The sequence below is a fragment of the Notolepis coatsorum genome, assembly GCF_963971535.1.
Source record: "Notolepis coatsorum genome assembly, chromosome: 1".
In the NCBI taxonomy this organism is placed as follows: Eukaryota; Metazoa; Chordata; class Actinopteri; order Aulopiformes; family Paralepididae; genus Notolepis; species Notolepis coatsorum.
Window position 1 is genome coordinate 183,345,093 of NC_140165.1, and position 25,556 is coordinate 183,370,648.

Consider the following 25,556-nt stretch of genomic DNA (forward strand, 5'->3'; position numbering starts at 1 on the left):
TCAAGGCTTGCGCCAGTATCTGGTCCGCCTCGCTGGGGGATGACACTGACGGAGGTGATCGGGTGCTGACAGGGCTCATTGGAGATCTGTTCTCCTGGCGCGCCCCGAGGTCCATCTCCTGGGCGCGCTTCTCTTCTCTTGGTTGTGTGTCGGGTTCTATCCCTGGAGCGCTTTCTTTATCCTGGAGCGCTCCGGGGACTATCCCGGTGACACTGTCCGGAGGTATAGTCATGTCATGTCCCACCTGGTCCCCCCCGTGAGCTGAGTCAGTTTCGTTTGAACCCACTGGGGTCTCTACTGGCAGGGTCGCCAAGTCGATAGGATTTGACATGCTTTGACTATCCGCTTTATCCGTATTTAACGTCTGTTTAGATAAGCTAGGGGGTAGAACGACAGCGAATTCCTCCAGATAGGGAGGTGGCTGACGTTTGCGCTGCGGGCGTTCTAGCTTGGGAGAGCCGCTTGGGGAGTGTTCACCACTGGCCATGGTTAATATTAATATTATATTAAATATTACACTGATACCCTCCGGCTCGAAGGACCAATTATAACTGAGGGGTTACAAAACCCTGACTGTATTAAAGATTGTGATATATTAAACCACTGCTAGTTATGTACTTTAATTACTGTACAAATACAAATTTGAGTAATTCAGCCAGGATGTAAACAGCTCTGGTCATGTGCACTGCACATATTGAGAACCTTTATTATTTCAATATTTGCTGGAAATACATTGATACATCATTCAGCAACATTTTCAGAGCCTTATAACAAACATTATTACACTATTGTGACAAGTGGGATTAAATGTGTAATATACATTACATTGTATGTTATAACATGCATGTATTTATTTTCTATATATATTTTCAGATAATCTATACATTTTATTCTGTACTGTACTTAGATACACTGTGTTATCCCAACGGTCACAATAGTTGCCGTCAACATGTTTGCTCATTCTATGACCACACTATACAAATTTGAGTAATTCAGCCAGGATGTAAACAGCTCTGGTCATGTGCACTGCACATATTGAGACCCTTTATTATTTCAATATTTGCTGGAAATACATTGATACATCATTCAGTAACATTTTCAGAGCCTTATGGGATTAAATGTGTAATATACATTACATTTTATGTACATGTTATAACATGCATGTATTTATTTTCTATATAAATTTTTTCAATTTTAACATTGCCATAATGTTGGAGAGGGCAACACAATGTTTTTGTAAGATAAATAGATGTATACTCTTTGAATAGAAATAAATATAAAGAGTTTGAAGTTGTAACACAATGTTTTTGTAAGATAAATAGTTTCGATGAAGAACAAAACTTCCTAAATGCATACAAAAAAAGGGGAAAACTTCATATCTGCACTTTGCGAGGGACTAATACCTGGTCGGTATTGTTAACATACGTGTAATATAGTCCAAAAACAGTGTATACAGTGTTTACAGTGTTATTGTACATTGCTAACATACAGTTTATATATTATATATGTATACTCTTTGAATAGAAAAAAATAAAAGAGTTTGAAGTTGATATAATGTGCTTGTGTAGTTATTTTTCTGTTAACTTATTCACATGGATTTTAAAACTGAACCTTAAGTTATAGTAACTGCAAATATTTGAGTTGATTAACTTAAACATTTGAGGTCATTAACTTAAAAGAGATGAGGCATAAGAATGACTCAATTTCTTTGAGTTCTGTTAACTTAATCACATGGATTTAAGGTTGAATCTTAAGTCACAATAACTGAATATATTTGAGTTGCCTCCACTAGAGAACCTTAAGTCACAGTAACTGAACATATTTGAACTGCCTTAACTGAGAACTGTAAGTCACAGTAACTGAACATATTTGAGTTGACACCACTTGAGAACCTTAAGTCACAGTAACTGAACATATTTGAATTACCTTAACTGAGAACTGTAAGTGACAGTAACTGAACATATTTGAGGTGACTCCACTAGAGAACCTTAAGTCACAGTAACTGAACATATTTGAACTGCCTTAACTGAGAACTGTAAGTCACAGTAACTGAATATGTAGTATATTTCTATAGAATCCTACAATAATCTGAGGTTATTGTACAGTACAATGAGATTGCTATCTGGAAGGAGGAGAAAGGATCATAAGTGATAGAATTGTTGGTCTCCTCATCTGACTTAAAGCAGATGAGAAATAAACGTGTAAGCCAGACAACCAGAACTCTAGTTCAACTCAACTGATTTATTTGACCCAGGGCCAAGAGTGAATAAAAGGTTGCCTTTCACATACAAGGATTATCAGAAAACATTAACATGTCTGCTCTGTACAAAGAATCAACACGGTTTGCATCTCAAACCCCAACAGGTACACAAAACAGTCATTTGTTAACATAATTTGAACATACATTGAAAATACTGTAAGCCCTTTTTGCATATAAGTAAGCCTGGTTTTTAAGCTAAGTTACATTCTATTCTAACCAAACATAGTGGTTCCATCCGGCTTACTTACATCAAAAACAGCACAGTCTCTCTGGTCGGGAGGGGTGGAGCCGCAGACCCTGGGGTTGGGGTGGTCTGGGCTCCTGCACTACCAATATGTTCGCTCTTATACACTATCATTTCTGGCCAATAATAGCACATTTTACTAATACAGTTGGTCCAATCAGGCGGTCTCCTGTGGGGCTGGCTGCCCCCACCTCTGGGTTTCTCTGGGGGGGAGCGGCTGCCCCCACCTCCTCGATCTCCTGGGCGTCTCTGTGGGAGTTGGTGTTGTCTTCCGTCAGTGAACAGAAGGGGGGTCTTGATGGCCCCCCCTCCTTGGTGTGGCCAAATCTCCTCTTAAATGAATAATATATAACTTTAACATTCCTTCTATATGGCTATAGATGTCTAATATCATCCAAGTACAGTCAGTGCTTTCTTAGACTGATACCAGACATCATATGAGACCTTTTGATACTAAACAGTTGATTAACCCCCTGAAGTCTAAAGTTTCTAGCTCCACCTTCTCAGAATATTCTCTTATTTTTTTGTTACATAATGTAAAATTACAGATTCATACCTTCAAAATAAGCCATCAATTGTCAAATTTGAGACGACAGTTTTCAATCAATGTCCTATCAAACATTCTGGTAAAATCCTAACAACTTTTCAGTATAGGACTTGAACTAGATCCAAGTTCATTCAGCTATCTGATGAGAGAACTACACTCCCAGAATTCAATGTGATCATTGTCACTAGAACCATTTCACACCTGGAGCAAAGGCCCAGTCATTCCTTTGTTATTCCAGTGAATGGACCCAGCAGGAGGCCTAGCCTAGCGACAAGCGGCCACTACATAGTTGGGTATTGAAAAAATGCTCATATACACATAGAGAATAATAATCAACAAGACACATCAACTGTATCAATTGTATTGTACAATGAACAACCCTATATATCGCTTTTGGATTACAATAGTAATATAAGGTAATGTACTGATTTCTTTTGATTTCTCTGTTTGAGAGAGAGAGAGAGTGTGTGTGTGTGTGTGTGTGTGTGTGTGCAGGGGAGTAGCTGGGGGGGGGGGGGTTAGGATGATTCCAAGGGCCCAGCAAATGCCCCAAATTTTTTTATAGATTGGGGGCCCCACATTTTTTTAATAGATTGGGGGCCCACAAATTGATTCTTTTCCTGGGGCCCAGAATGTCCAGCTACGCCCCTGTGAGTGCACCTTTCTCTAGAGAGCTGTCATCACCGTGATGCGCGCTTGAATGAACTGCGAGATAACTCATAACTCGTACACACACGCACTCTGTCTCTGCCAGTTATGTTGATGAAAAGCATGTTAGACTACTTTTAATACATAAATTAACGTTCCGTCGGGTCCCGTGTATTCTAGAGAATGATAATAATAATAATAATAATAATAATAATAATAATAATAATAATAATAATAATAATAATAATAATAATAATAATAATAATAATAATAATAATAATAATAATAATAATAATAATAATAATAATAATAATAATAATAATAATAATAATTATAATAATAATAATAATAATAATAATAATAATAATAATAATGCAGGACGCGCTGAAGAAGCATACATAGAAGCAGACTCGACATTAACGTTCCGTCGGGTCCCGTGTATTCTAGAGAATGATAATAATAATAATAATAATAATAATAATAATAATAATAATAATAATAATAATAATAATAATAATAATAATAATAATGCAGGACGCGCTGAAGAAGCATACATAGAAGCAGACTCGACACAAGTTTCGTCTCGACGCTGCATCTCAGCGCACACACACACATACACGCACACCACATTATTCTGCGAAGCAGCTCAGTGTCCCGTGGATATTATTGCAAGAGATAATTCATACATATTATGAAAAGCCGATGCCGATCTGTTGTTTAGAATTTGGATGGGGGGTAGCGAGTCTCTGATACCTCTCACCTCTGCGCGGGGGTCTAACACCTATTCACAGCGCACACGCTTCTCTTGTGTGTGTGCACGCGTGCGTGTATGTGTGTTTCGTGACGCGCTGTAGTTCTCTCGCAAACGGAAATAATTACAAGCATACCATCTAGCAAGAATTAAACGTATTTACAAGTCGTATTAGGTTTAGCAAGTTGGGGGACCTATACCTTACATGTCAAAGCACTAGAAATGGCAATTTTTCTATTTTTATCGATTTCTGAAAAGATGTCCTTTTTGAGCATTTAAGAGGGATTCTAATTTCTTTTGTTGTCCGCCGACGGGAGCAATACGCCCCGTTGACTCCTAAGGGTTAATAGATTGTCCTGTCTTATAATGTCAGAGCCAGTATGAGGTCTCTGGTTAGACCAGCTGTCCTCTGCGGTAATCTGGTCACAGTAGGTGTGACCTTTGTCTCTTTGTTCTGAGTACTGAGTACATTTGTTAGTGGGGGTTTATTGACTGTTTCTGTAACACCAGTATCACTTAAAACACCCTCTGCTGTTGAAAGGGTACACCTGGCTTTTTGCATTATGGTTCTCTAATTTATTCACACATATTAATTATGAAATTCAAAGGCAATATTACCACATTCCCCACTTTGGCAATTCACATTGTCATATACTGTATATTGACTTGATTTTCTATACATACTAACCATACAATATAATAATAAAAATAATTTTTTCAAATTTTTCTCAATTTTTTCTTTCTTTTTCTCTAGTACATATCATCAATGAGTTTCTTCTCCTCAAGGCTCATTAGCCAGAGGCCCACCTTTTAAACAACAACTTTTGGGTTTGTTGAAAACAATAAAACAATTCAATCTAAACATTATACCTTAAAATAAAACACAATCTTTAAAAACCCAATTTTCTTAAGTTACAGAACGTTTGGTTCCACATTCTTTTATAAGATCTGGGGGAGACAACATGCATTAGTATTCATTTTTACATTCATTTGTTTCTTCTCCTGTTAATTCCTTTCCTAAGACAGCACAATTACATCTGCATAATCCTTCAATTGGTCTTATCATCTATCCACCCCCCTTATGACCATATCATGGTCATAAAACCTTACCACCTCGTCGTCACAGCACAGTCGGGCAGGGAAGGCGGAGAATCACTCAAGGAGAAAAAAATTTGCCATAATCTATGTCTAATATTCTACCTATGTGAATGCGTCTAAGCTTCTTACCCCGCGTTGTGTCTTACTCTATATCAGTTGCTACCGTTCAGTTACCTCCCGTCCTCCATACCAATCAAATTCCACACTTCACAGAGGCCCTCGCTCATCTTTCTTGCACAGTCTCCGACCGGCCTCGCCTCCCCCTTCTCCCCATGCTAGCCAGCCTCAGCTGTAGCCACTGTACGTAGGCCTGTGATCCTGTCATATTCTGACCTATGACCGTCCTTCCTTGGATTTACAGACGACTCTCTCTGTCTGGACGTTTTCCCAAACCTGCGTCTGTTTTGGCCTCTGTCCTCGGGGCTATGATGAAGGAGGGGCTAGCGTCCACAAGCGGCCTCTTTTCACAACCTAATAACTTCCCACAGGAGACAACTGAACAGGTTCACCCCTCTGTGTCGTAATCGAATGAAATGTATTCATACCCATCATCTATGACTCCTCCACATGTGACGGTCCACTTCCCCCAGACTGAATCTGTGAGGGAAAAAACACAAAGCAAATCCTTTTCACATAATATGTCAAATACTTTCAAGAGAAGCCAATGTTAATCATATGCAAACGTGATAGGCCACTTAGCTTTTGTTGACATTCTGTCCTGACGCCATCACTCCTGCCACCAGCTCTCTCCTCTCACACCCAGACCAAAAAAAAATATGTAGAAAAAAACAAAAGACAAATAATTAACAAAACATCTAAATACACCACATCCTTCAACCACATGTTTTGCAACATGTGAAATTACCATTCATCCCTAAAACAGTAAAGCTCCAAACTTCACATGCACACAACTCTGTCACTCACCACCATCACACAACTGTCCCATTCAAACATGTCTCTGTGACTTGACAGCTCTATGTTAGCACAGTCTCCCCTACAGGCTCCATTCAAACACATTCAGTCCACACAATCAAAAATTAAAATAGACATATGTACTGACAAACCATTCTGAAAGAAACCATATCAAATGAAAGTAATAAAATAAAACTCCCTCCATCCAATATCTCACAGTTTCAAGCACCCACTGAAATCAAGACACCCAGACATGCACTCACACGCCACTCAATTCATCCTCACATTATCAGGTAACCACTCAAAGACAAAGTCATTCACGCTTGCCCCACTCATGCATACCACCTGGCACACAATCATCCACAGATTTACTTTAGTGTAACATTCACAAAAAAAAAAAAAACATTCACGCCTACTTCACCCCTACATTCAACACACAACACAACATGACTCATTAACATTCACAGCCACTCTGATCATTTCAACCTTGTCCTCTCCAACATACATCACTCATATTATAAACAAATACTTTCAAACTCTCTCTCCTACAACTTGTTAACCAACCAACATCCTTAACAAACAATGTTAGTTTGTTCCTCCCTCTTCTGCTCTCAACCTCAGGCTACCACAGTCTACACTCACATCTGCTCCTCTTCCCTCACTTCAAAGATGGACTGGAATCCATCTTTAATTCAGACCTATCCATGCCTTCCAGTGCACAGACAGACCCAAATATTCCCTTACCAAAACAGTTATCATTCATAAGTGATAACCCCGAATGAATGCCTACTTTGATTTTCTTCGCTCACTCTCCACCTGTTTCCTGAATAGCCGCCAACTGTCTCACCTTTCTGTCACTTCCTGTCTCCCTTATGCTATCCCAAACTAGCACCTTATCTTCCTGTCTCCCTGTTGTAAAAATAGCTGCATCTGTTATCCCTCCTCCAACTGTTCTCTCCTATCTTCACCTCTGACCTCTCTCCTGTTGCATCTAATCTTACCAGGCCTGCTTCGTCATCCTGTCATAAAAAACAGCCATTGTAAGCAACAGCTGTCCCGCTTGCCCCCGCCTGGGCATACAACGTTATCACCTTCCTGCTGTAAAGATCTATTCTATTCTAGGTCCCTCTCATGAGTTGTAACAGCGATCATAAACAACAGGCGCTACCATCATATGCAGGCCCCCTGCAACTTCATCAAAAGGTTAATCATTTCATACATCTCACCCTGGGGGCAAGCCGCCCCCCAGGTTTGAATAAAACACACATTCCTACTGCCTCCAGGGGAGGCTAAATCCCTTCCCCCCAGAGGTTAAGTAGCACATATTTGCAATTTCACCTAGTATTATCTCAACTACTGTAAACCCAATCATATCATTAAATCGTCATTGCATCAATAAAATTGTTTTCTAACACAGACAGCAAACCTCCATCAATAAATTATAATTTCCTACAAGTCTGAGGCTTGTGCCAAGCATTAAATATCCTAATCATATTAACAGTGTATTAAAGATTTACCTAAATCTAAAGCATAAACAATCTCAAAATTATTTCCATTGATTTACCTCATACAAGCATAAACAATCTCAAAACAATTTCCATTCTATACAGATTTTAAAATCACCTATTTGTACAACACTAATCATGCATAACACAAATATAAGCATCTCTATCAAACATCACTCATTAGAAATTAAACATTATTATTAGTTAAGTTCCAATCATGCTAAGACTCAAAAATGTTAAACAGAATATTCTGGGAACGTTAGCTCTGTATATAGGTGACATGTGATTCTAATGTAGATGTATTTAATCAAATATAACGCAAGCAATATGTCTTTCTCAGTGTAGAGTGCTTTCCCACCTCAGCTCTCAAACATTATCCCTCCCGGTCAAGACTATACTCTTGTGTAACATATTCTTGCCCAGTGTTACAGGTTCAATGTGTATCTGGTTTGTGAATTCCAGTTTAATATGGGCATGTATATTAAATCATCTCCTCTTTGTTTGATAGGCTCACAGCATTGTTTGCAGCCCAAGTAACCCCTCATTGACTATCTCCCCTAGTCTAATCATCACATGCTGCACCTACTCTCCCCTTTTGCCACACAAACTTGTAGCAACACAACCAAAACCACTCCCAGAACACTGTTTACAACCCAAAGAATGCACAACATACAAACACAACCATTTTACACAATGCACAATATTCCCTCACCTGTTATTCACCCTCTGAGCGAATTAATATGAATGCAGTGATCCGCGCTGTACCGCGCCTGCGCAGTAGCGCAAACGGCGCACACAGAACGATGTATCGCGACAAAGCATAACTAATATCATAAAACACTCCGTTTCAACTCAACACAATGCCACGACAACCACCGCGTCCTCTAACACTTTCTAACCATCACTTTCAAAACTCGAATCATAACATACGTCGCCCGCAAACTCACAAAACAGCCGCATGCAAGCTAAATAGCCTAGCCAGCCCTGATGCTATGTTCAATGTGCCCCCGGGCGCCGCGCGCCATGCGACGTTCGAGATCCGTACATTCATTCAATCCGCTCAGTACCAATCTAACAATAAACAACTCACACATGCTTAAATAACAAACTACTTTAAAAGAAAATAATCTTTAAAACACTCTCACATACCAACGCCGCATACACAGTCCAACACGAATCATAAACCAATTCTCCTACCCTTCTCTTCGCCCGGCTCCACGCACAGCGGACGTTTCACACACTCCATTCAACTCCATGACGTCATCAAACAGCGACTTCTTCCTCCACCATAATACCGTACACAATTGTTACCGCATTAAATATAACCCTCAAAACGGCCACAATCTCCTCAACTTACACCTCGATTCGCTTCTTACCAGCAAATGCCGCCACAGTGTTTCGTCAATTCTCCTACCTCGCCGCCTTAACGTCCCTAGATTTACCGCGGTTCTTCCAGAGAGCTAAGCTAGTTAGCCCCAATCTCCAATACGATTCGCTCCAGACTCGTATACCACCCTGATCCATGTTAAACAACACAACAACCCAGCCAAGGCTGCTCTGCATACATACAATACATGCAATGTACACTTACATTTGTAAACAATATTATTTTTCAATATATTGCTATGAGCTACTGTCCCCGTTTTTGCCACGACGAACGCATCGATATAGGACGCCGAAGCTTGCCAAACACGTTCTAATCGGATTTGCTGCAGCTTTTTGCTTTCTGTAATTACCCTTCTCACGGCTAACAAGCAAATCCCGCCTACCCTTCTAATCAACCCTCAATATCGGATCGACTATAGTTAGATCGGCTGATATTCCCAGAAAAAATCCCCTCCCCGTTAAACTTTCGAGGTGTCTGTCTAATCTGATCAATATTTACAAAAGCCTACGCGCTGGCTTTGAACAAGCCCCTGTTCACCTATATCCCCATACCACGTTTATAATCTCGCAACCCGTGACGATCTCTCATCATATTAGCGCATTTCTTTACATATCCATCTGAATCCGCGGATCTGTTTCAGCATTGGCTATAGAGCCTGTAACTTCCATCTGCATCGCTCGCCGACGTTTAAAACCTCCGTACCCTGCCGCTCGAGAGGCGCCAAAGAAAGGAAATTCTGCGTTAGCCCAGCAAGACGTACACCCAGGCCACTCACTGTACAGATTCACGAAAAAAATAACCATCACATTTCTACGCTCCCTGGAACAACACGGCCTGTCTTGTATCCCAGGGCGTACTCCTATCGTACTTACCAAACACAACGACGAATGTGGCCTGATCAGGACCACACGCCGACGCGCAGTACAATACCATCAATCATCGCATTAAACTGACATTCTGCTCTATATGATCTCTGATCGCCACGCACACCCTATTCACCCCCTCATCTCCCCCCTCGACGGCTGCTCCGTCCTGGGCGAGAATCCCATGAGGCTACCTCTGTTCTCACCGTGGAACCAGGAAATCCTGTACTACAATCACGGTTCTTTCATCAGACTCTTTACCTTACCCTATAATCTTTTCTTTAAGATCTGACTACTCTGCATTACCCATTAATGTCCATAATCACTTCACAGTCCCACTTCCTGCATATCTGTGACTAACCTCCGTTCTACCGCTCCACGCCTTCGCCTTCTAGTAAATTACCTATCCCTAACCTATCCCCCTAAGCTATTACTTCCAACAAAAATAAAAATTACTATCCCCCTGTCCGCAAGGGCCTGGCACCAAATACGCTGCCCATACTTACTGCCATAAACCTCAAACGAATAGGCCGGGAAAGGCCTCCTGTGTCCGAATAAACATACAAACATCAAAAGCACATGTTTGTATGTTCACTGCACAACAAGCGCGATCCCTTTACCTTTGGATATTCTAACCTAAACGAACCTAAACACCCCTCCCCCATTCCTGTACGCAAAAGGCTATATTCACCGTGGGTCCCAACTAGTGGCGTACACAACCAGCCTTCATCCTGTCTCTCTGTCCTCCATCCAGACAGCAAAACCCTGCACTGCAACTATCCTTATTGCAATGCAACAACCCCCGGCTCTTCTCCTGCATGTCCCCAACATACAAGCAAGGTCATGGCTCTGAGCAGCCTGCCACATAGACCTCACCGCACATCTTCAGGGGGGGGGCACAACAGGGCGGGTGGAACGGCACCACTTCTGTAGTATATTTCTATAGAATCCTACAATAATCTAAGGTTATTGTACAGTACAATGAGATTGCTATCTGGAAGGAGGAGAAAGGATCATAAGTGATAGAATTGTTGGTCTCCTCATCTGACTTAAAGCAGATGAGAAATAAACGTGTAAGCCAGACAACCAGAACTCTAGTTCAACTCAACTGATTTATTTGACCCAGGGCCAAGAGTGAATAAAAGGTTGCCTTTCACATACAAGGATTATCAGAAAACATTAACATGTCTGCTCTGTACAAAGAATCAACACGGTTTGCATCTCAAACCCCAACAGGTACACAAAACAGTCATTTGTTAACATAATTTGAACATACATTGAAAATACTGTAAGCCCTTTTTGCATATAAGTAAGCCTGGTTTCTAAGCTAAGTTACATTCTATTCTAACCAAACATAGTGGTTCCATCCGGCTTACTTACATCAAAAACAGCACAGTCTCTCTGGTCGGGAGGGGTGGAGCCGCATACCCTGGGGTTGGGGTGGTCTGGGCTCCTGCACTACCAATATGTTCGCTCTTATATACTATCATTTCTGGCCAATAATAGCACATTTTACTAATACAGTTGGTCCAATCAGGCGGTCTCCTGTGGGGCTGGCTGCCCCCACCTCTGGGTTTCTCTGGGGGGGGGGAGCGGCTGCCCCCACCTCCTCGATCTCCTGGGCGTCTCTGTGGGGGTTGGTGTTGTCTTCCGTCAGTGAACAGAAGGGGGGTCTTGATGGCCCCCCCAACTTGGTGTGGCCAAATCTCCTCTTAAATGAATAATATATAACTTTAACATTCCTTCTATATGGCTATAGATGTCTAATATCATCCAAGTACAGTCAGTGCTTTCTTAGACTGATACCAGACATCATATGAGACCTTTTGATACTAAACAGTTGATTAATAGATTGTCCTGTCTTATAATGTCAGAGCCAGTATGAGGTCTCTGGTTAGACCAGCTGTCCTCTGCGGTAATCTGGTCACAGTAGGTGTGACCTTTGTCTCTTTGTTCTGAGTACTGAGTACATTTGTTAGTGGGGGTTTATTGGCTGTTTCTGTAACACCAGTATCACTTAAAACACCCTCTGCTGTTGAAAGGGTACACCTGGCTTTTTGCATTATGGTTCTCTAATTTATTCACACATATTAATTATGAAATTCAAAGGCAATATTACCACAATATATTTGAGTTGCCTCCACTAGAGAACCTTAAGTCACAGTAACTGAACATATTTGAACTGCCTTAACTGAGAACTGTAAGTCACAGTAACTGAACATATTTGAGTTGACACCACTTGAGAACCTTAAGTCACAGTAACTGAAAATATTTGAATTGCCTTAACTGAGAACTGTAAGTCACAGTAACTGAACATATTTGAGGTGACTCCACTAGAGAACCTTAAGTCACAGTAACTGAACATATTTGAATTGCCTTAGCTGAGAACTGTAAGTCACAGTAACTGAACATATTTGAGTTGCCTCCACTTGAGAACCTTAAGTCACAGTAACTGAACATATTTGAACTGCCTTAACTGAGAACTGTAAGTCACAGTAACTGAACATATTTGAGTTGACTTGAGAACTGTAAGTCAGAGTAACTGACCATATTTGATTTGACTTAACTGAGAGCCTTAAGTCACAGTAACAGACCACATTTGAGTTGCCTTAACTGAGAATTGTAAGTCTTAGCCAAATGAAAACATTTGAGTTGATCAACTTAAAAAATTTGAGGCAGGAGATTACGTCAATTTTTTTAAGTTCTGGAAACTTATTCGGGTTTACAGTGTACCCAGCTTGGATGCAGGTGAGATGGTGTAGCTTGTATCCATAGAGCCGTCCGTGTCCTTCCAGCTGATCAATGAGAAATGATGCTACGATACAAATGATACAAACGATTAAAAAAAAATACATATACACCAGCTTTTTAGTAAGCCTGTGCATTGGGAAACAAGATTACTACTGCTGCACCACAGTCACCACACAAAACACACTTCGAATTATTTCATCTTATAGTACACAAATTACAAAATCGTGGTAAACAAACGTGAAAATATACACATTGACTGCTGATTTGACAGGTTTTAACTGTTTAATTCTTTAATTCAGCAACATTGCGTGTTTAAACAAACTTATTGTTACCAAAAAGCATTACACTACCAGCGTTGTGATCGCTTTCTTCTGATGAAATGGAATGAGAGCCGCGCGTTGTGCCGTTGTCACATGTATTCGAGCGCCCCTGCTGGTCATTGTTACCGTTAATACGGTGCCCAAATGTTGGTCGAAAGACAATTCATGGCTGCATCTGTATGATCCATACACCTGTATATATGATCCCCATCAGTCAGTGTGGATTTTAAAAACTGAACATTCAAATGATTATTGTCACAATGGCTAGTTGGTCATTGAAAACTATGTAAATCCAAAATAGAATTCTGAGGAAACAAACAAAAATTTGAATGTTTTAACATTTTAACAATAACAATTGAATACATTTGAACCTTAACAATACATTTTTTAAAGTAAGCATTTACTACATACTAGCCTACCTGCACGTTTTTTTGTAATTGTTACAAAATAAAGGAAATTCAGTTTAAATCATTCAATCTCATGATTTCATTGTTGCCTTGTCACTCTCCCCGCTCTGCTAAAAGTTGGTAGTCAAGGTATTCGTAGTGGAGAGGTCAAGGTCATAGTGGAGAAGTCAAGGTCGTAGTGGAGAGGTCAAGGAGGAGAACGATGGCAGCAATCATAAGTCAAAACCTGGAAAACGCAGCAGCAACACATTTCTTCAACAACGAACTTCCCACCACAGTTAGGACAGCCGAAACCCGACCAATCTTTCGTCATAGACTAAATACACACTTCTTCAATATCTGAAATGAGGAGAAAAATAAAACTAACCTTCGTACTTGCCTATATTACTACCTACTATACTAATATGTCTCTACTACTATGTACTGAACACTGCAAGTTTCAACACTGTTTGATGAACATTGTTACTCAGCTGAAAGAGTTGTACCCTTCCTGTTGACTTGTCGTACAGAACCTGTAAGTTGATTTGGATAAAAGCGTCAGCTAAATGACAAAATGTAAAAATGTAAAGTACTCACATTAGCGTGTTTTCCAAGTGCAACAGGAAGCTGCGCGTTGGTGTTTTCCTTTAATTTGTCACCTGTCTGTATATCACAACTCTCTTCCTCCTCTTCATTCAGGTGACATTCCACTTCCGTACCCAGCTGTGTAATGATGAACGTACGGTCTTAGATGACAGCAGGGTGGTAGGGACGCCCATGGAGGTGGTGATCGGCAACATGTTCAAGCTGGAGGTCTGGGAGACGCTGCTCGCCTCCATGAGGACCGGCGAGGTGGCTGAGTTCTGGTGTGATGTGATCGTGAGTAGTCGTCAATAAAAAATACAAATAATCCTAGGGCGGCTACGTGGCGTAGTGGGCAAGGCGCTCGCCATGAATGACGGAGACGCTGGGCTTGCCTGTTCGAGCCCAGCGCTCCACATTGCTTTCAGTTTAGCTGGTCGTTCATACTAATACACATTGGCCGTATTAGGGGGTGGAAAACTGATGGGTGGGGATCGGGCGTTGTGGACAGCGACTCCTACAGGTCGGTTGGTGCGCCTGCGCAGTAGAATCAGGAAGTGTCGGGGGCAGCGTGAGCCTCCCACGCGTTACTCCTCGCCACTGAGAGATCGAGCTGTGCAGGTGAAAAGATGCGACTGCTGTTACCTCAAGTACCGGAGGGGACTTGTGCTATGTATGACTTAGTCCACATTGCAGCCGGCTTGTGGGAGGCAAGAAACAGCGTTCGTGACAGGGGAGGGTTGAATTGGATGATACGAAATTGGGATGGGAGAAAATATAGAAAATGGGAGAAAAGGTGGATAAAAAAAAAGAATACAAATAATCCATGCTGAAAGTGTTATTTTCCCCACATCGCATAGGACTGCCACTGTGAGCTATGCATGGCAAATTGTGGTCACTCATCCACTCATCCACTCACTCACTCACTCACTCACTCACTCACTCACTCACTCACTCACTCACTCACTCACTCACTCACTCACGGATCTGGGAGGGACATTTTGTCACTCACTCAGTCACGGACGTTCTGGCGTTTTGTCGGACACATGTGCAGGTATTTATTTATTTTATCTTTATTTAACCTTTATTTAACCAGACAGGTCAATTAGGAACAAATTATTATCAGCCTGATGAGAGGACAAAAGGCCCCCTCGAAGGGTAACAGGGAAAGGGGACAAAAATGTAATAAAATAAAATGGAAAAGAGACATACATCACAGAGGTAAGGGAAATAATTACGTAAAACACACATCAAACAAACAACCAAATACAATTACAAGGTATGTAATACATGAAGCAGAACAGATAAATGACAGTTACGTAAAAGGCTGGGTGACAGTTGCAGGTGTGTGTAAACAATTCTGCGATAGAGGCCTTAAAAGTAGTGAGGGGGATGGATTTGGTAGCACTGTGGGTCTGCACGGTTTGCTGCTTCTTGGTAATATTACGTGTGTTTAAAGTATATTTCTATATGTACTTTTCTGCGAGTATACTTGCAATGTATTCATACAAAAAACACAATACAATGCTGATTTTATTTTGCACATAATCTCACAGACATCCAACACTCTAAATGGTTTTGCACACATTTGTTTAGTTTGATAGTTATTGAGAGTAAATGAGTTTGAATATGGCCACCAGTGATGTGAATGAATGAATGAATGAAAACTTTATTTAACATATTGCAGAATGGGTACAATACAGTACGGCTCAATACATACAATTGTTAAGGGGATGCAGACCTGAGAAAGACGTTTGTCTTGTTTCCATCAGGGTCCCCCATTTTCAATTCATATAGACATTTATGACATACACAACATACATGACATTTATGGCATAGGGACATATAGGTATTTAGTACTGATACATTTGTGACATAAGCGGTATTCAAATATACAGTACTGTTACCCCTAGATCCTGACAGAGTATATACATATGATGGGGAGGGGACTGTACATTAGGAGGGGGTGGGTGGGTGGGAGGGAAATATACATACGGCGGGGAGGGAATATATACATGCGGTGGGGAGGAGACTGTCTATTAGGAGGTGGTGGGGGTGTCATTGGGGACGTTGTGAATCCTTGTGTTGTGTTAATTACAGCTCAATGAAATTATAAGGTAGCAGTCCCTATAAGACAAGGTATTGCTATTTGAACATATACATAATGTCTATGTACAGTACCTGATGAAAAAGCTGGGAGTAAAATTGTTATTGTTTATTATTTTTATTTTATAAATAAGTTGTGTTTTTGTTGTAAAAAAAAAAGTTACTTATTGCCACCACTTGGTGATCTTTTCTATATTCATACCACTGCTCAGTGTGTTCATATAGTTGATATTTCTATATGCTGCTCAGTGTGTTCATATAGTTGATGATCTTTTCTATATGCTGCTCAGTGTCTTCATATAGTTGCTGATATTTTCTATATTCATACCACTGCTCAGTGTCTTTAGTTGACACAGTTTACCATGCTTCCCTGAGGTTCAATGTTGTCACCTTTTGTGTTTTCTGTCTGTAACAATATGTTTTTATTTAAGCTGCTGCCTGTCTTGGCCAGGTATCCCCTGGAAAAGAGATGCCTAATCCTAATGTTAATAAAAAATAAAGTAACCAAAAGTAGCCAAAGTAACCATAAAAGTACAATTTCAATATATTTAAGCACATCTTAAGTACAACCTTTAACACACTAAGTACAATTTAAGTCGTTTCAATTGAACACAACTTAAGTATACTTTCTGGATCCATAAGTATACAAAACATGTAAACAAACACTCTTAGCTGAATTTCAAATACAAGGATTAACTGGCTATTTGATAAATCACTATATTCTGACCTTTACTGGTTCAAATATCCCTTCGTAATTATCTCTAGACCGTATGCCTGTGTGTGTGTGTGTGTGTGTGTGTGTGTGTGTGTGTGTGTGTGTGTGTGTGTGTGTGTGTGTGTGTGTGTGTGCGTGCGTGCGTGGGTGCGTGTTGTGTGTGTGTGTGTGTGTGTGTGTGTGTGTGTGTGTGTGTGTGTGTGTGTGTGTGTGTGTGTGTGTGTGTGTGTGTGTGCTGCTCCAGAGACAGATGGACTGTGGCAGTGTGTCATTATTAATCTGCAACAGACTCACCTTTCCCTAATCGCTTGTGATTACTGCTGACTCTGCATGATTGACACAGCCCTACTCAGATTAGAGGGGGCGGGATTAAGGGATATTCATTCATTGTGGCATTCATTGTGCCAAAAACTATTGATTTTCATTCTAGAGTAGTATAGTATATTGTATAAAACAAATGGTACCCTAATGGTTAGTGATCAATATTTCAAAAACACAGATGATTGCCCCCTTTTTAAGGCATTAAGTAGGAGAAGGTCTTCAATTATAACTTGAAACGTACATAATTATTAGGGATGTCCCAATCAAATTTTTTTGCTCCCGATCCGATCCCGATCATGTGATTTTGAGAATCTACAGATACCGATCTTTCCCGGTCCGATCCAAAAAAATAAAAATAAATATTAGAAAAAATATATATATTTCATCCCAATTTCTCACATTACATTCACCCTGAATGTTGACGTTATCCAGGTGAAAAGTTAACTTAATTCAAGCGAGGCATTGCAATCCTTGACATAAATCATTTGATGTATAATTAAATCAAAGGAAATGCATTTGTTTTGGCAAAATTCTTCTGCTCTGTGTGACAATAAATAAATGAATGATGATATGCAATTTAAAACTAAGGCCTCAGTATGAGTTTAAGACGTGAACATGGTCATGTTTGTTGACCCCGATCCCGATCTTCGGAAAATCACGTGATCGGGACATCCCTAATAATTATCTACAATGACCTTCACTTTCAAGCCATTCATTATTGTGAAGGAGTTTATTGAGGTTATTAGGATCCCCATTAGCTGTTGCATGACAACAACTAGTATTCCTGGGGTCCACACAAAACATAAAACATTACATTCGACAAGACCTTTACAGAACAGTAAATAAAAAATATAAAAAACAGATCTCCGAAGTCCATTTTCCTTCAAGCATTGACTTTCGTATCTTCCATCATATACCACTTATTTTCTGATTTTCATTTAATTGGAAATGGAGTGAGTGTACATTTAGCAGCATGGGCTCTAGGGACGGCAATGTCGGTCAGTCGGTCTGTTCATCCACTTTGGTCCGGTTGGGGGTAAGAAGCAGACAAGCCTCTGAAGCTACGTTTACACTGCAAACCATAGAGCTAAATTCTCATTTATTGCTCAGATCCAAAAAAAATTATTCAAATTATTTTCTAAATGTGGCTAATATCAGATTCCAGTGTGAACTTGTCACACTCCTGAACAATAACTAAGATGGACGTAAATATGGAGGACACTGAAGTCACAGTTTATGGTTTAATTTATAACCACCTCCATCACAGCTGTTTTCCATGTTTGTATTCACAGAGTGACTCATGCCAGTGCAGAATTGTGATGAATGTCAATCTAGAATGAATTCCTATATGACTCAGACTGAGGTCGCATTGCAAAAAAATCAGACCTGTATCTGATTTAGGACCACATATGAAAGTTGCCCAAATCAGAATTGAAAAGATCAGATTCCAGGTGATTTGTGCTGTTCACATCTGTTCACAGATCTTGGGGGAAAACGGTTCTGAGTCACATATGAGCAAGTCTTTATTTGTAGCACACATTGTTTGTTTGTTTGTTTGTTTGTTTATTAACACAGTTAAATAGAAGTAAAAATAATACATAATAAGTTATAACGATTGTGAAGGAGAAGTTAGAAGCCTAGAGGCTTATCAAGAACTTCCCTTGTTTTATAAAATCAAACATACAAAAATACAAAAATATGCATATTATAAAATACCAGAATACATTAAAAAGATTTGTGTTAATACAAACATACATACACACAGTACATACATGCATATACTGTGTACATAATAATATATAACAACCCACCCACCTGCCTACAAACCTACCCACCCACATAACCAAATGCATACCTACATGTATGACCTATTATCTATCTACTACTTTTGGATGAGATTTTTTTTGTAGTTTGCTTTAAAAATAAGCAGAGATGGAGATTTCCTTTGCTATTGTCATGCAGCGAACACACACATGCGAGATGGGCGACACATAGGAAGTTACACACATACACACACATAATCTTTTGGGGGTTGCCGATGAAATTTTCTCTCGATCCTTCCCCCCAAGGGCAGCCGGGAGCAGACCAGTGCTCCTGTCCGTCTTCATCAGGGACGCAGCAGCGTTAGCGATCTGTTCTGCATGTTTTTCCATTGGGTTTATCTCTTTTTCTGGAGGAGAAACCCTTGCGAGCACAGGGAGAACATGCAAACTCTACCCAGGAGATACCCCACCTGGGTACCTGGCAACATGGCAACCTGGTCCCCAAGCAGGAATTGAACCCAGGACCTTCTTGCTGTGAGGTGACTGTGTTAACCATTGCACCACCGTGCCGCCTAAGATAATACTCAATATCTGTAGAGTGCTTACGTAGATTTTTAAAGGTGTACTGAGTAGAATTATCCATACAAAACAGTGTATAGACTCACAAACACAATCCCTCTGAATCATTGCTTAAAACCATGTATAGACTAATACAAACATAATCCCTCTCAATCATCACTTAAAACTCACTACACGTGTGTGGCCTGGATTTTCTTTTGTGGTAGAATTCTCAGTTCAAACGTGTTATAAAATAAGGGTGGGAAAATATGATTGAAGTCTGCATTTTCCCAAGACAAGTCAACAGCTACTGGGAGATTGAAATGGGTATGATCAGTACAAACACACTTGGTCTAGTCTCATAGTAGTCTGAACAACATACAATACTAGGGGGTTTGGCTGTTAAGAGTGAGGCCCTGGGGGAGAAATGGATTAGCATTTCCTGTTTTAGATAGCCTCTGTGAAAACAATAGGATTGTGAGTGATTGGCAGGCCGACTTACCAGTTCAAAGGCCGGTGCTATTTACACAGCCGATGGAGGCACAATAAAATAGACCTTACTCCTCCCTAGAAACCGGTTTTGGCCACAGGCGGTAACCAAGTGAGACAATATAGATGCCCATAAACAGAAGAATATCTCACTGAGTGGATTTACATATAAGTGTTACAAGCAGTTGGGACAATAGACCTTTTGGTCACAATGCGCCTGTGAGATCCTGCAGGCATCCTGTGAGGCCCCCAGTAGAGACGAGATGTCTAGGGAGGAGTAAGTTTCAATACTCCAGTAATTAAAGTATATCCTTAAAGAAACTCCAAATTAAACTGCAAATATTACTGTTATGTTGTGCTAAGAATTTTGGACGTAATGATATGAAATATGTTGTGTTAAAGACCAAAGAAATCACAAGTTTGCAATAAAATTCTTTCTGAACCAATTTGGAAAATACCTATAATACTGAAAATTAGCTGCTTCTAAGGGATATTAACTTAAGCTAAAAGGAATGATTAAAATACAACTGGTTGGCTTAAAACCAAGTAGACTAAAATAGGTGATCAGAATTTAGATTTCCTTTGTTCTTGTTAAAACCTACCCATAGGGTTAAATTGGGGCTTTAGAAATAACCACAGATTTCTGAAAAGACTTGAAATAATTGTCTAAGTCTTGTCATAACTAATCTTTAACCTATTAGTCAGTAAAATGAAATACTGTATACTTTAAGCACGGTAAAACAGAACAGTACGTTTATGCTTAAAAATAGACAGGCCTACCTTCTAAATTCAAATAAAACTCCATATTTGGTACTGTTGTGACCCCTCAACTTTCAAACTACTTTCAAGTCCCATGTAGCATTTTCCACCCTGTCAACATCAATGGCAGTGTGAATGGCGTTTAGCAAGGTAGGCTGTAATCTGCTAAAACACACACCATATACACCAGTGAACACAGCATTAGTTAAATGCAGGGACAATCTCCCGTAATGGTGAGGTCTAAATTAGACCGGTATGGTACTTTAATAGTTGTATGATGTACAAATAGTACAATGATTACAGTATTACATTTAGAGGAATAACCTGTGTGAGCTTTTCCCACCCACATTACTTCCTTACTTCTCAGCATACTGGCCTTTATCCTATTGTGGCCAAGAGCATGAGACGCATAGCAGAGGGTAAGGACCCGGTGGACTGGCATATCCATACGTGTGGGATGGCCAACATGTTTGCCTACCACACCCTGGGCTACGATGACCTGGACGAGCTCCAGAAGGAGCCCCAGCCACTCTACTTCACCCTGGAGCTGGTTATGGTGAGGAGGAACAAATGACACAAACATAACAGGGAGCATAACAGCTGCTATAACAAAATAAACAATACTTTACATTAGCGGTGTACCTATGATGCAGCCTCATTACTGCCTCTTGTTAGATGTTCCGATAATCCCAGTGAGTGATGGCTATACGATAGGGTCCTGCGTTGTGTACTTTTTTAATGATCCCTCTGGTGTGCTCACGGAAACATCTGGTAATCCCCGGGCAGAATGAACACCTCACACGATTCAGTTGACAGTCATCAAGGAGAACATTTATTCAACCAGACAGGGTAGTTTCACAGGAATAATGTGGTCTTCCTTGACATACGCAGCAGCTTGTGATAAGGTCCGGTGATTTAAAGTTCATTTGATAAAGTCTGTTAATAAAAGTCCAATTGATCAGCTCCTCATAATTCACTCTCTCTCTCTCGTTCCGTTATTCCTCAACTGAAGATGAAACACCCCCCCCCCCCCACCTCCTCCTGCTCTCCATCCTTATCTCAGGAATGCTGTTATGACTGCTAGGCACCGGGTCGCCTAGCGACCTGCTCCAGTCTTGCCCTACTTACACTTTCTGGAGAGAGGGGTCACACCTCTTCTCTGCCATGCAGAGAGTGACTGTTTTGCTCCCATCAACATTAATTCGTATTATAATCACAGACGAATCACCACAATTATTCAGTCCCTCCTTTTGATTCGACAGAACATATGTTCACTTGATTATACAGGATTAATTATTCCCCTAAATTATACCAGGGTTAATCAATAGATTCCCCCCCCCCCTTGGATACCTTTCACTATCCTTACAGAGGTATCATTTCCATGGGCACCGAGGCCCCCTGTAAACGCCGTAACTGAGGCCCTCTTCCCCCCAACAAGACGCGCTGGATCAGGCAACGAACCAGACTGACAACCACCAGCACCACTGTCAGCACCAATACCATGGGCGCGGCCAACTGCATTAACATGGCTGACCATGAGCTCCCCGACAGCCACACGAAAAAAGAGGACCCCCCAGAGCCAGAGGCTGGGGAAAATTGGGTCGCCATCTTCCGTATCAACTCTATCTGCTCCCTGAGGGGTTTGGAATTGTCTGGTATATAGAAACAACAGGTCGTGTTCAGGACCTGGCACAAACCTCCTGCCTTAGCATAGATCATGTCCAAACCCATCCGATTCTGCAAGGTCACCTGACGCATTTGCACCATTTCCTCATTGACCAGACCCAGAGCTGCCTGTGTTCGATTGGCTAAAGCCCCATAGGCTCCCGCCAACTTCCCCACATCCCATGTCAACAGCTCCACCCCCACCCCTGGTAACAAGAACATTAAGAGATCTTCCCCCACCCCGTGCTGTGTTACCAACCGCTCTATCGATCCTGACACCTCCTCCCTCCTATACCGATGACTGGAGTGCTGACTCGACTCGCTGGGGAGACCAACACCATGGATTCGCTCAACTGACTCCCAGGTCCGGTGCACGACCACTCCTGGGAGAACAAATGCCAGATAACAGGTGCCACTCCAGTCCTCCGGGAGGGACGTATATGCCGTCATTCCACAAACCCAGAACGCATTCTCCAAGGCGTGCAGGCCTCGGATACCTTTCGGTATACAGCGCGTGGTCTTCACACTACACAAACTCGTACCCACCTCCCTGGTCCCCCCCTGCCTGGACAGACAATAAAACCCCAGTGTGTTCTGCGCTAACGACACCGGCACCTGCTCTCCCGCCCATACCACCCCTGGATCATACTTGGTGTCTACCCCCAACCCCAGGCCCTCGGCTGGCCGAAGCATGGTGGAGACCACTGCCCGTTCCAACCCAGCCTCCGCTTTCTGAGAGAGTCGTACAACCTGATCTTGCATGGTAGAGGAGTTGAACGGGACCGCCATCTGTGGCACCCCTGTATGCTGAGATAAGGGTATCTGCATACAGACATAACATTCCTTGACGTTCACTGTATCAGCCACTTGATGTGCCCACTGGAGGGCGCTGTTGTGCAACACTGGTTCCCCCAATGCCACCAACAACACCATTAGACTCCCAAGGAAAACCCTCATGTTAACTCCCTGTGGTTGACGTGTAGATTGATTGGTGGACCCCGGAACGACCTCACCTCTCTAAATGGAAAACCCTGTCCCGTACCCCTGTTTTGTGGAAAGACCGGATAGCTCTATGTACCTCCTCACTCTAGAGCCTAACTGCTTCACTCTCACGGTATGGACCTTGATTGTCACAGGTATGGACCTTGATTGTCACTAAAGGGTTTATCAATCAACACACACGACACTCCACATGGTCGTCGACTCTGGTTATCTTCCCGTTCGATCTCTGGTACTTGTCTCCGGATGATCCCTGGATTGTCTCTGGATCGTGCCCTCCTGTGCCCCCCCCCCCGGTCGCCGCCGTCTTCCACTTGGCCCAACCCGTCCACAGTCCGTAGGTCTCCGGACTCGTCTCCTCCAATGGTCTCGGCCCAGCCCGTCCACGGTCCGTAGGTCTGCCTGGCCTCGTCTTCTTCAATGGTCCTGTGGACACAGAATGGAGGAACAGGGAGTCTCTTTCCGATGGGGAAAACCGGGAATTCCCACTCTCCCCCCCCCCCGTCTCTCTCCGAGACCGTCTGATTGTCACATTGATCTTATATAGGTTTCTTAACTAATCATCTCATTTTAAACTAACCATCTCATTTTAAACTCAAAACATTTCATTTTTTTTTTCTTTTTTTTTTAATAATCACCCAAACACATTTTTTCCTTTTTTCTTTAAAATAAAAATAATCACACCAAACACACCATCATTCTACACATTCCACTATTTCCCCCTCCCATCTCCTAAAGCTACATGTCAATGGTCGGTGTGTCGACTAGCTTACAATGACTCGCATGGATCCAATTGGGCCTCCCCGCCACCTTCACCGCACTACAGGTGATCAACAGAGTCTGATACGGCCCCTCCCATTTAGCCTCCAACGGCCGACGCTCCACCCTTTGCACCATGACGAACTGACCCGGGACCAGTGCGTGTCCCCCCACCGGAACCGGTTCCCATGCCGCCCGGACCTGACGGTAAGCTATCCCCACCGCTTCGCTCAGTTTCTCACAATACAGGATGAGTGCGTCACTCGCAAGATGAATGTCCGCTTTTCGCAAATCAATCGCCCCTGGAAGAGACATTGGCCTCCCACAGATGACCTCGAACGGGCTCAGCCCCGTCTCCTTGTTGTGGTTTGCCCGTATTGACCCCAGGACCAGATTCAACGCATCTGGCCAGGGGACCCCCTCTTGGTGATACTTGGTCAACCTCTCTTTAATCACACGGTTCATTCGTTCGACCTGTCCACTACTCTGCGGGTGATAGGCTGTGTGAAACTTCCACGTGATGCCCAGCATCCTGCACACCTCCGCACACACCTCCGCGGTGAAGGTCGTTCCCCGATCCGAATCGATTTGGACTGGGAGACCCCAACGCGGAATGATATGCTGAGTCAACACCTTTGCCACATGTTTAGCTGTTCCCCGCGCCGTCGGGAATGCCTCCACGTACCGGGAAAACCGATCAACAATCACCAGGACCTCTCTCAGGCCCCGACAGAGGGGCAACGTAATGTAGTCCATCTGCAGCCATCTGAAAGGCCCAGGAGGGGCCGGCGTTGTCAAACATGGCACCCTCACCCGTGCCCCCGGGTTGACCTTCATGCACGGTGAACAGTGACTGACCACATGCGCTGCTTCCCTGCGGAATTTAGGACTCCACCACACCTTGAAACGCTGAAGCACCTGTTCCGCCCCAAACGAATGGATCTGGGTAGCTAAATAGGGGAGCAACCGCTCCGGCGCCACCATCCGGAGACCGTGACGCCACACCCCATCCGGGTGTAGTTTAGCCCCCTCCTCCATCCACGTCCACACCTCTTCCCGACCGCTCTCGGCCTGCATGGCCGTCACATCTTTGATTGTGTCCACGCAGTAGTCTCCTGCCTTCAACACAGCTACCACCAGCCCGGGCGGCAACGCCCCTCGTGCCGCC

The 25,556-nt window shown here is 42.2% G+C and overlaps 1 protein-coding gene across 1 annotated transcript in view; it reads left to right on the top strand.

The window, feature by feature from the left end:
• Positions 1-14,377: 14,377 nt before the first annotated feature.
• Positions 14,378-25,556, top strand: part of aipl1 (aryl hydrocarbon receptor interacting protein-like 1) — a gene marked incomplete at its 3' end in the record, with an annotated part of 34,053 nt that continues 22,874 nt past the window's right edge. The window contains exons 1-2 of the mRNA XM_084321011.1: positions 14,378-14,551; positions 21,333-21,521. Of these exons, the coding sequence (XP_084177137.1) occupies positions 14,450-14,551; positions 21,333-21,521 (291 nt within the window). The 5' untranslated portion in view covers positions 14,378-14,449. The remainder of the gene's footprint in view (positions 14,552-21,332; positions 21,522-25,556) is intronic.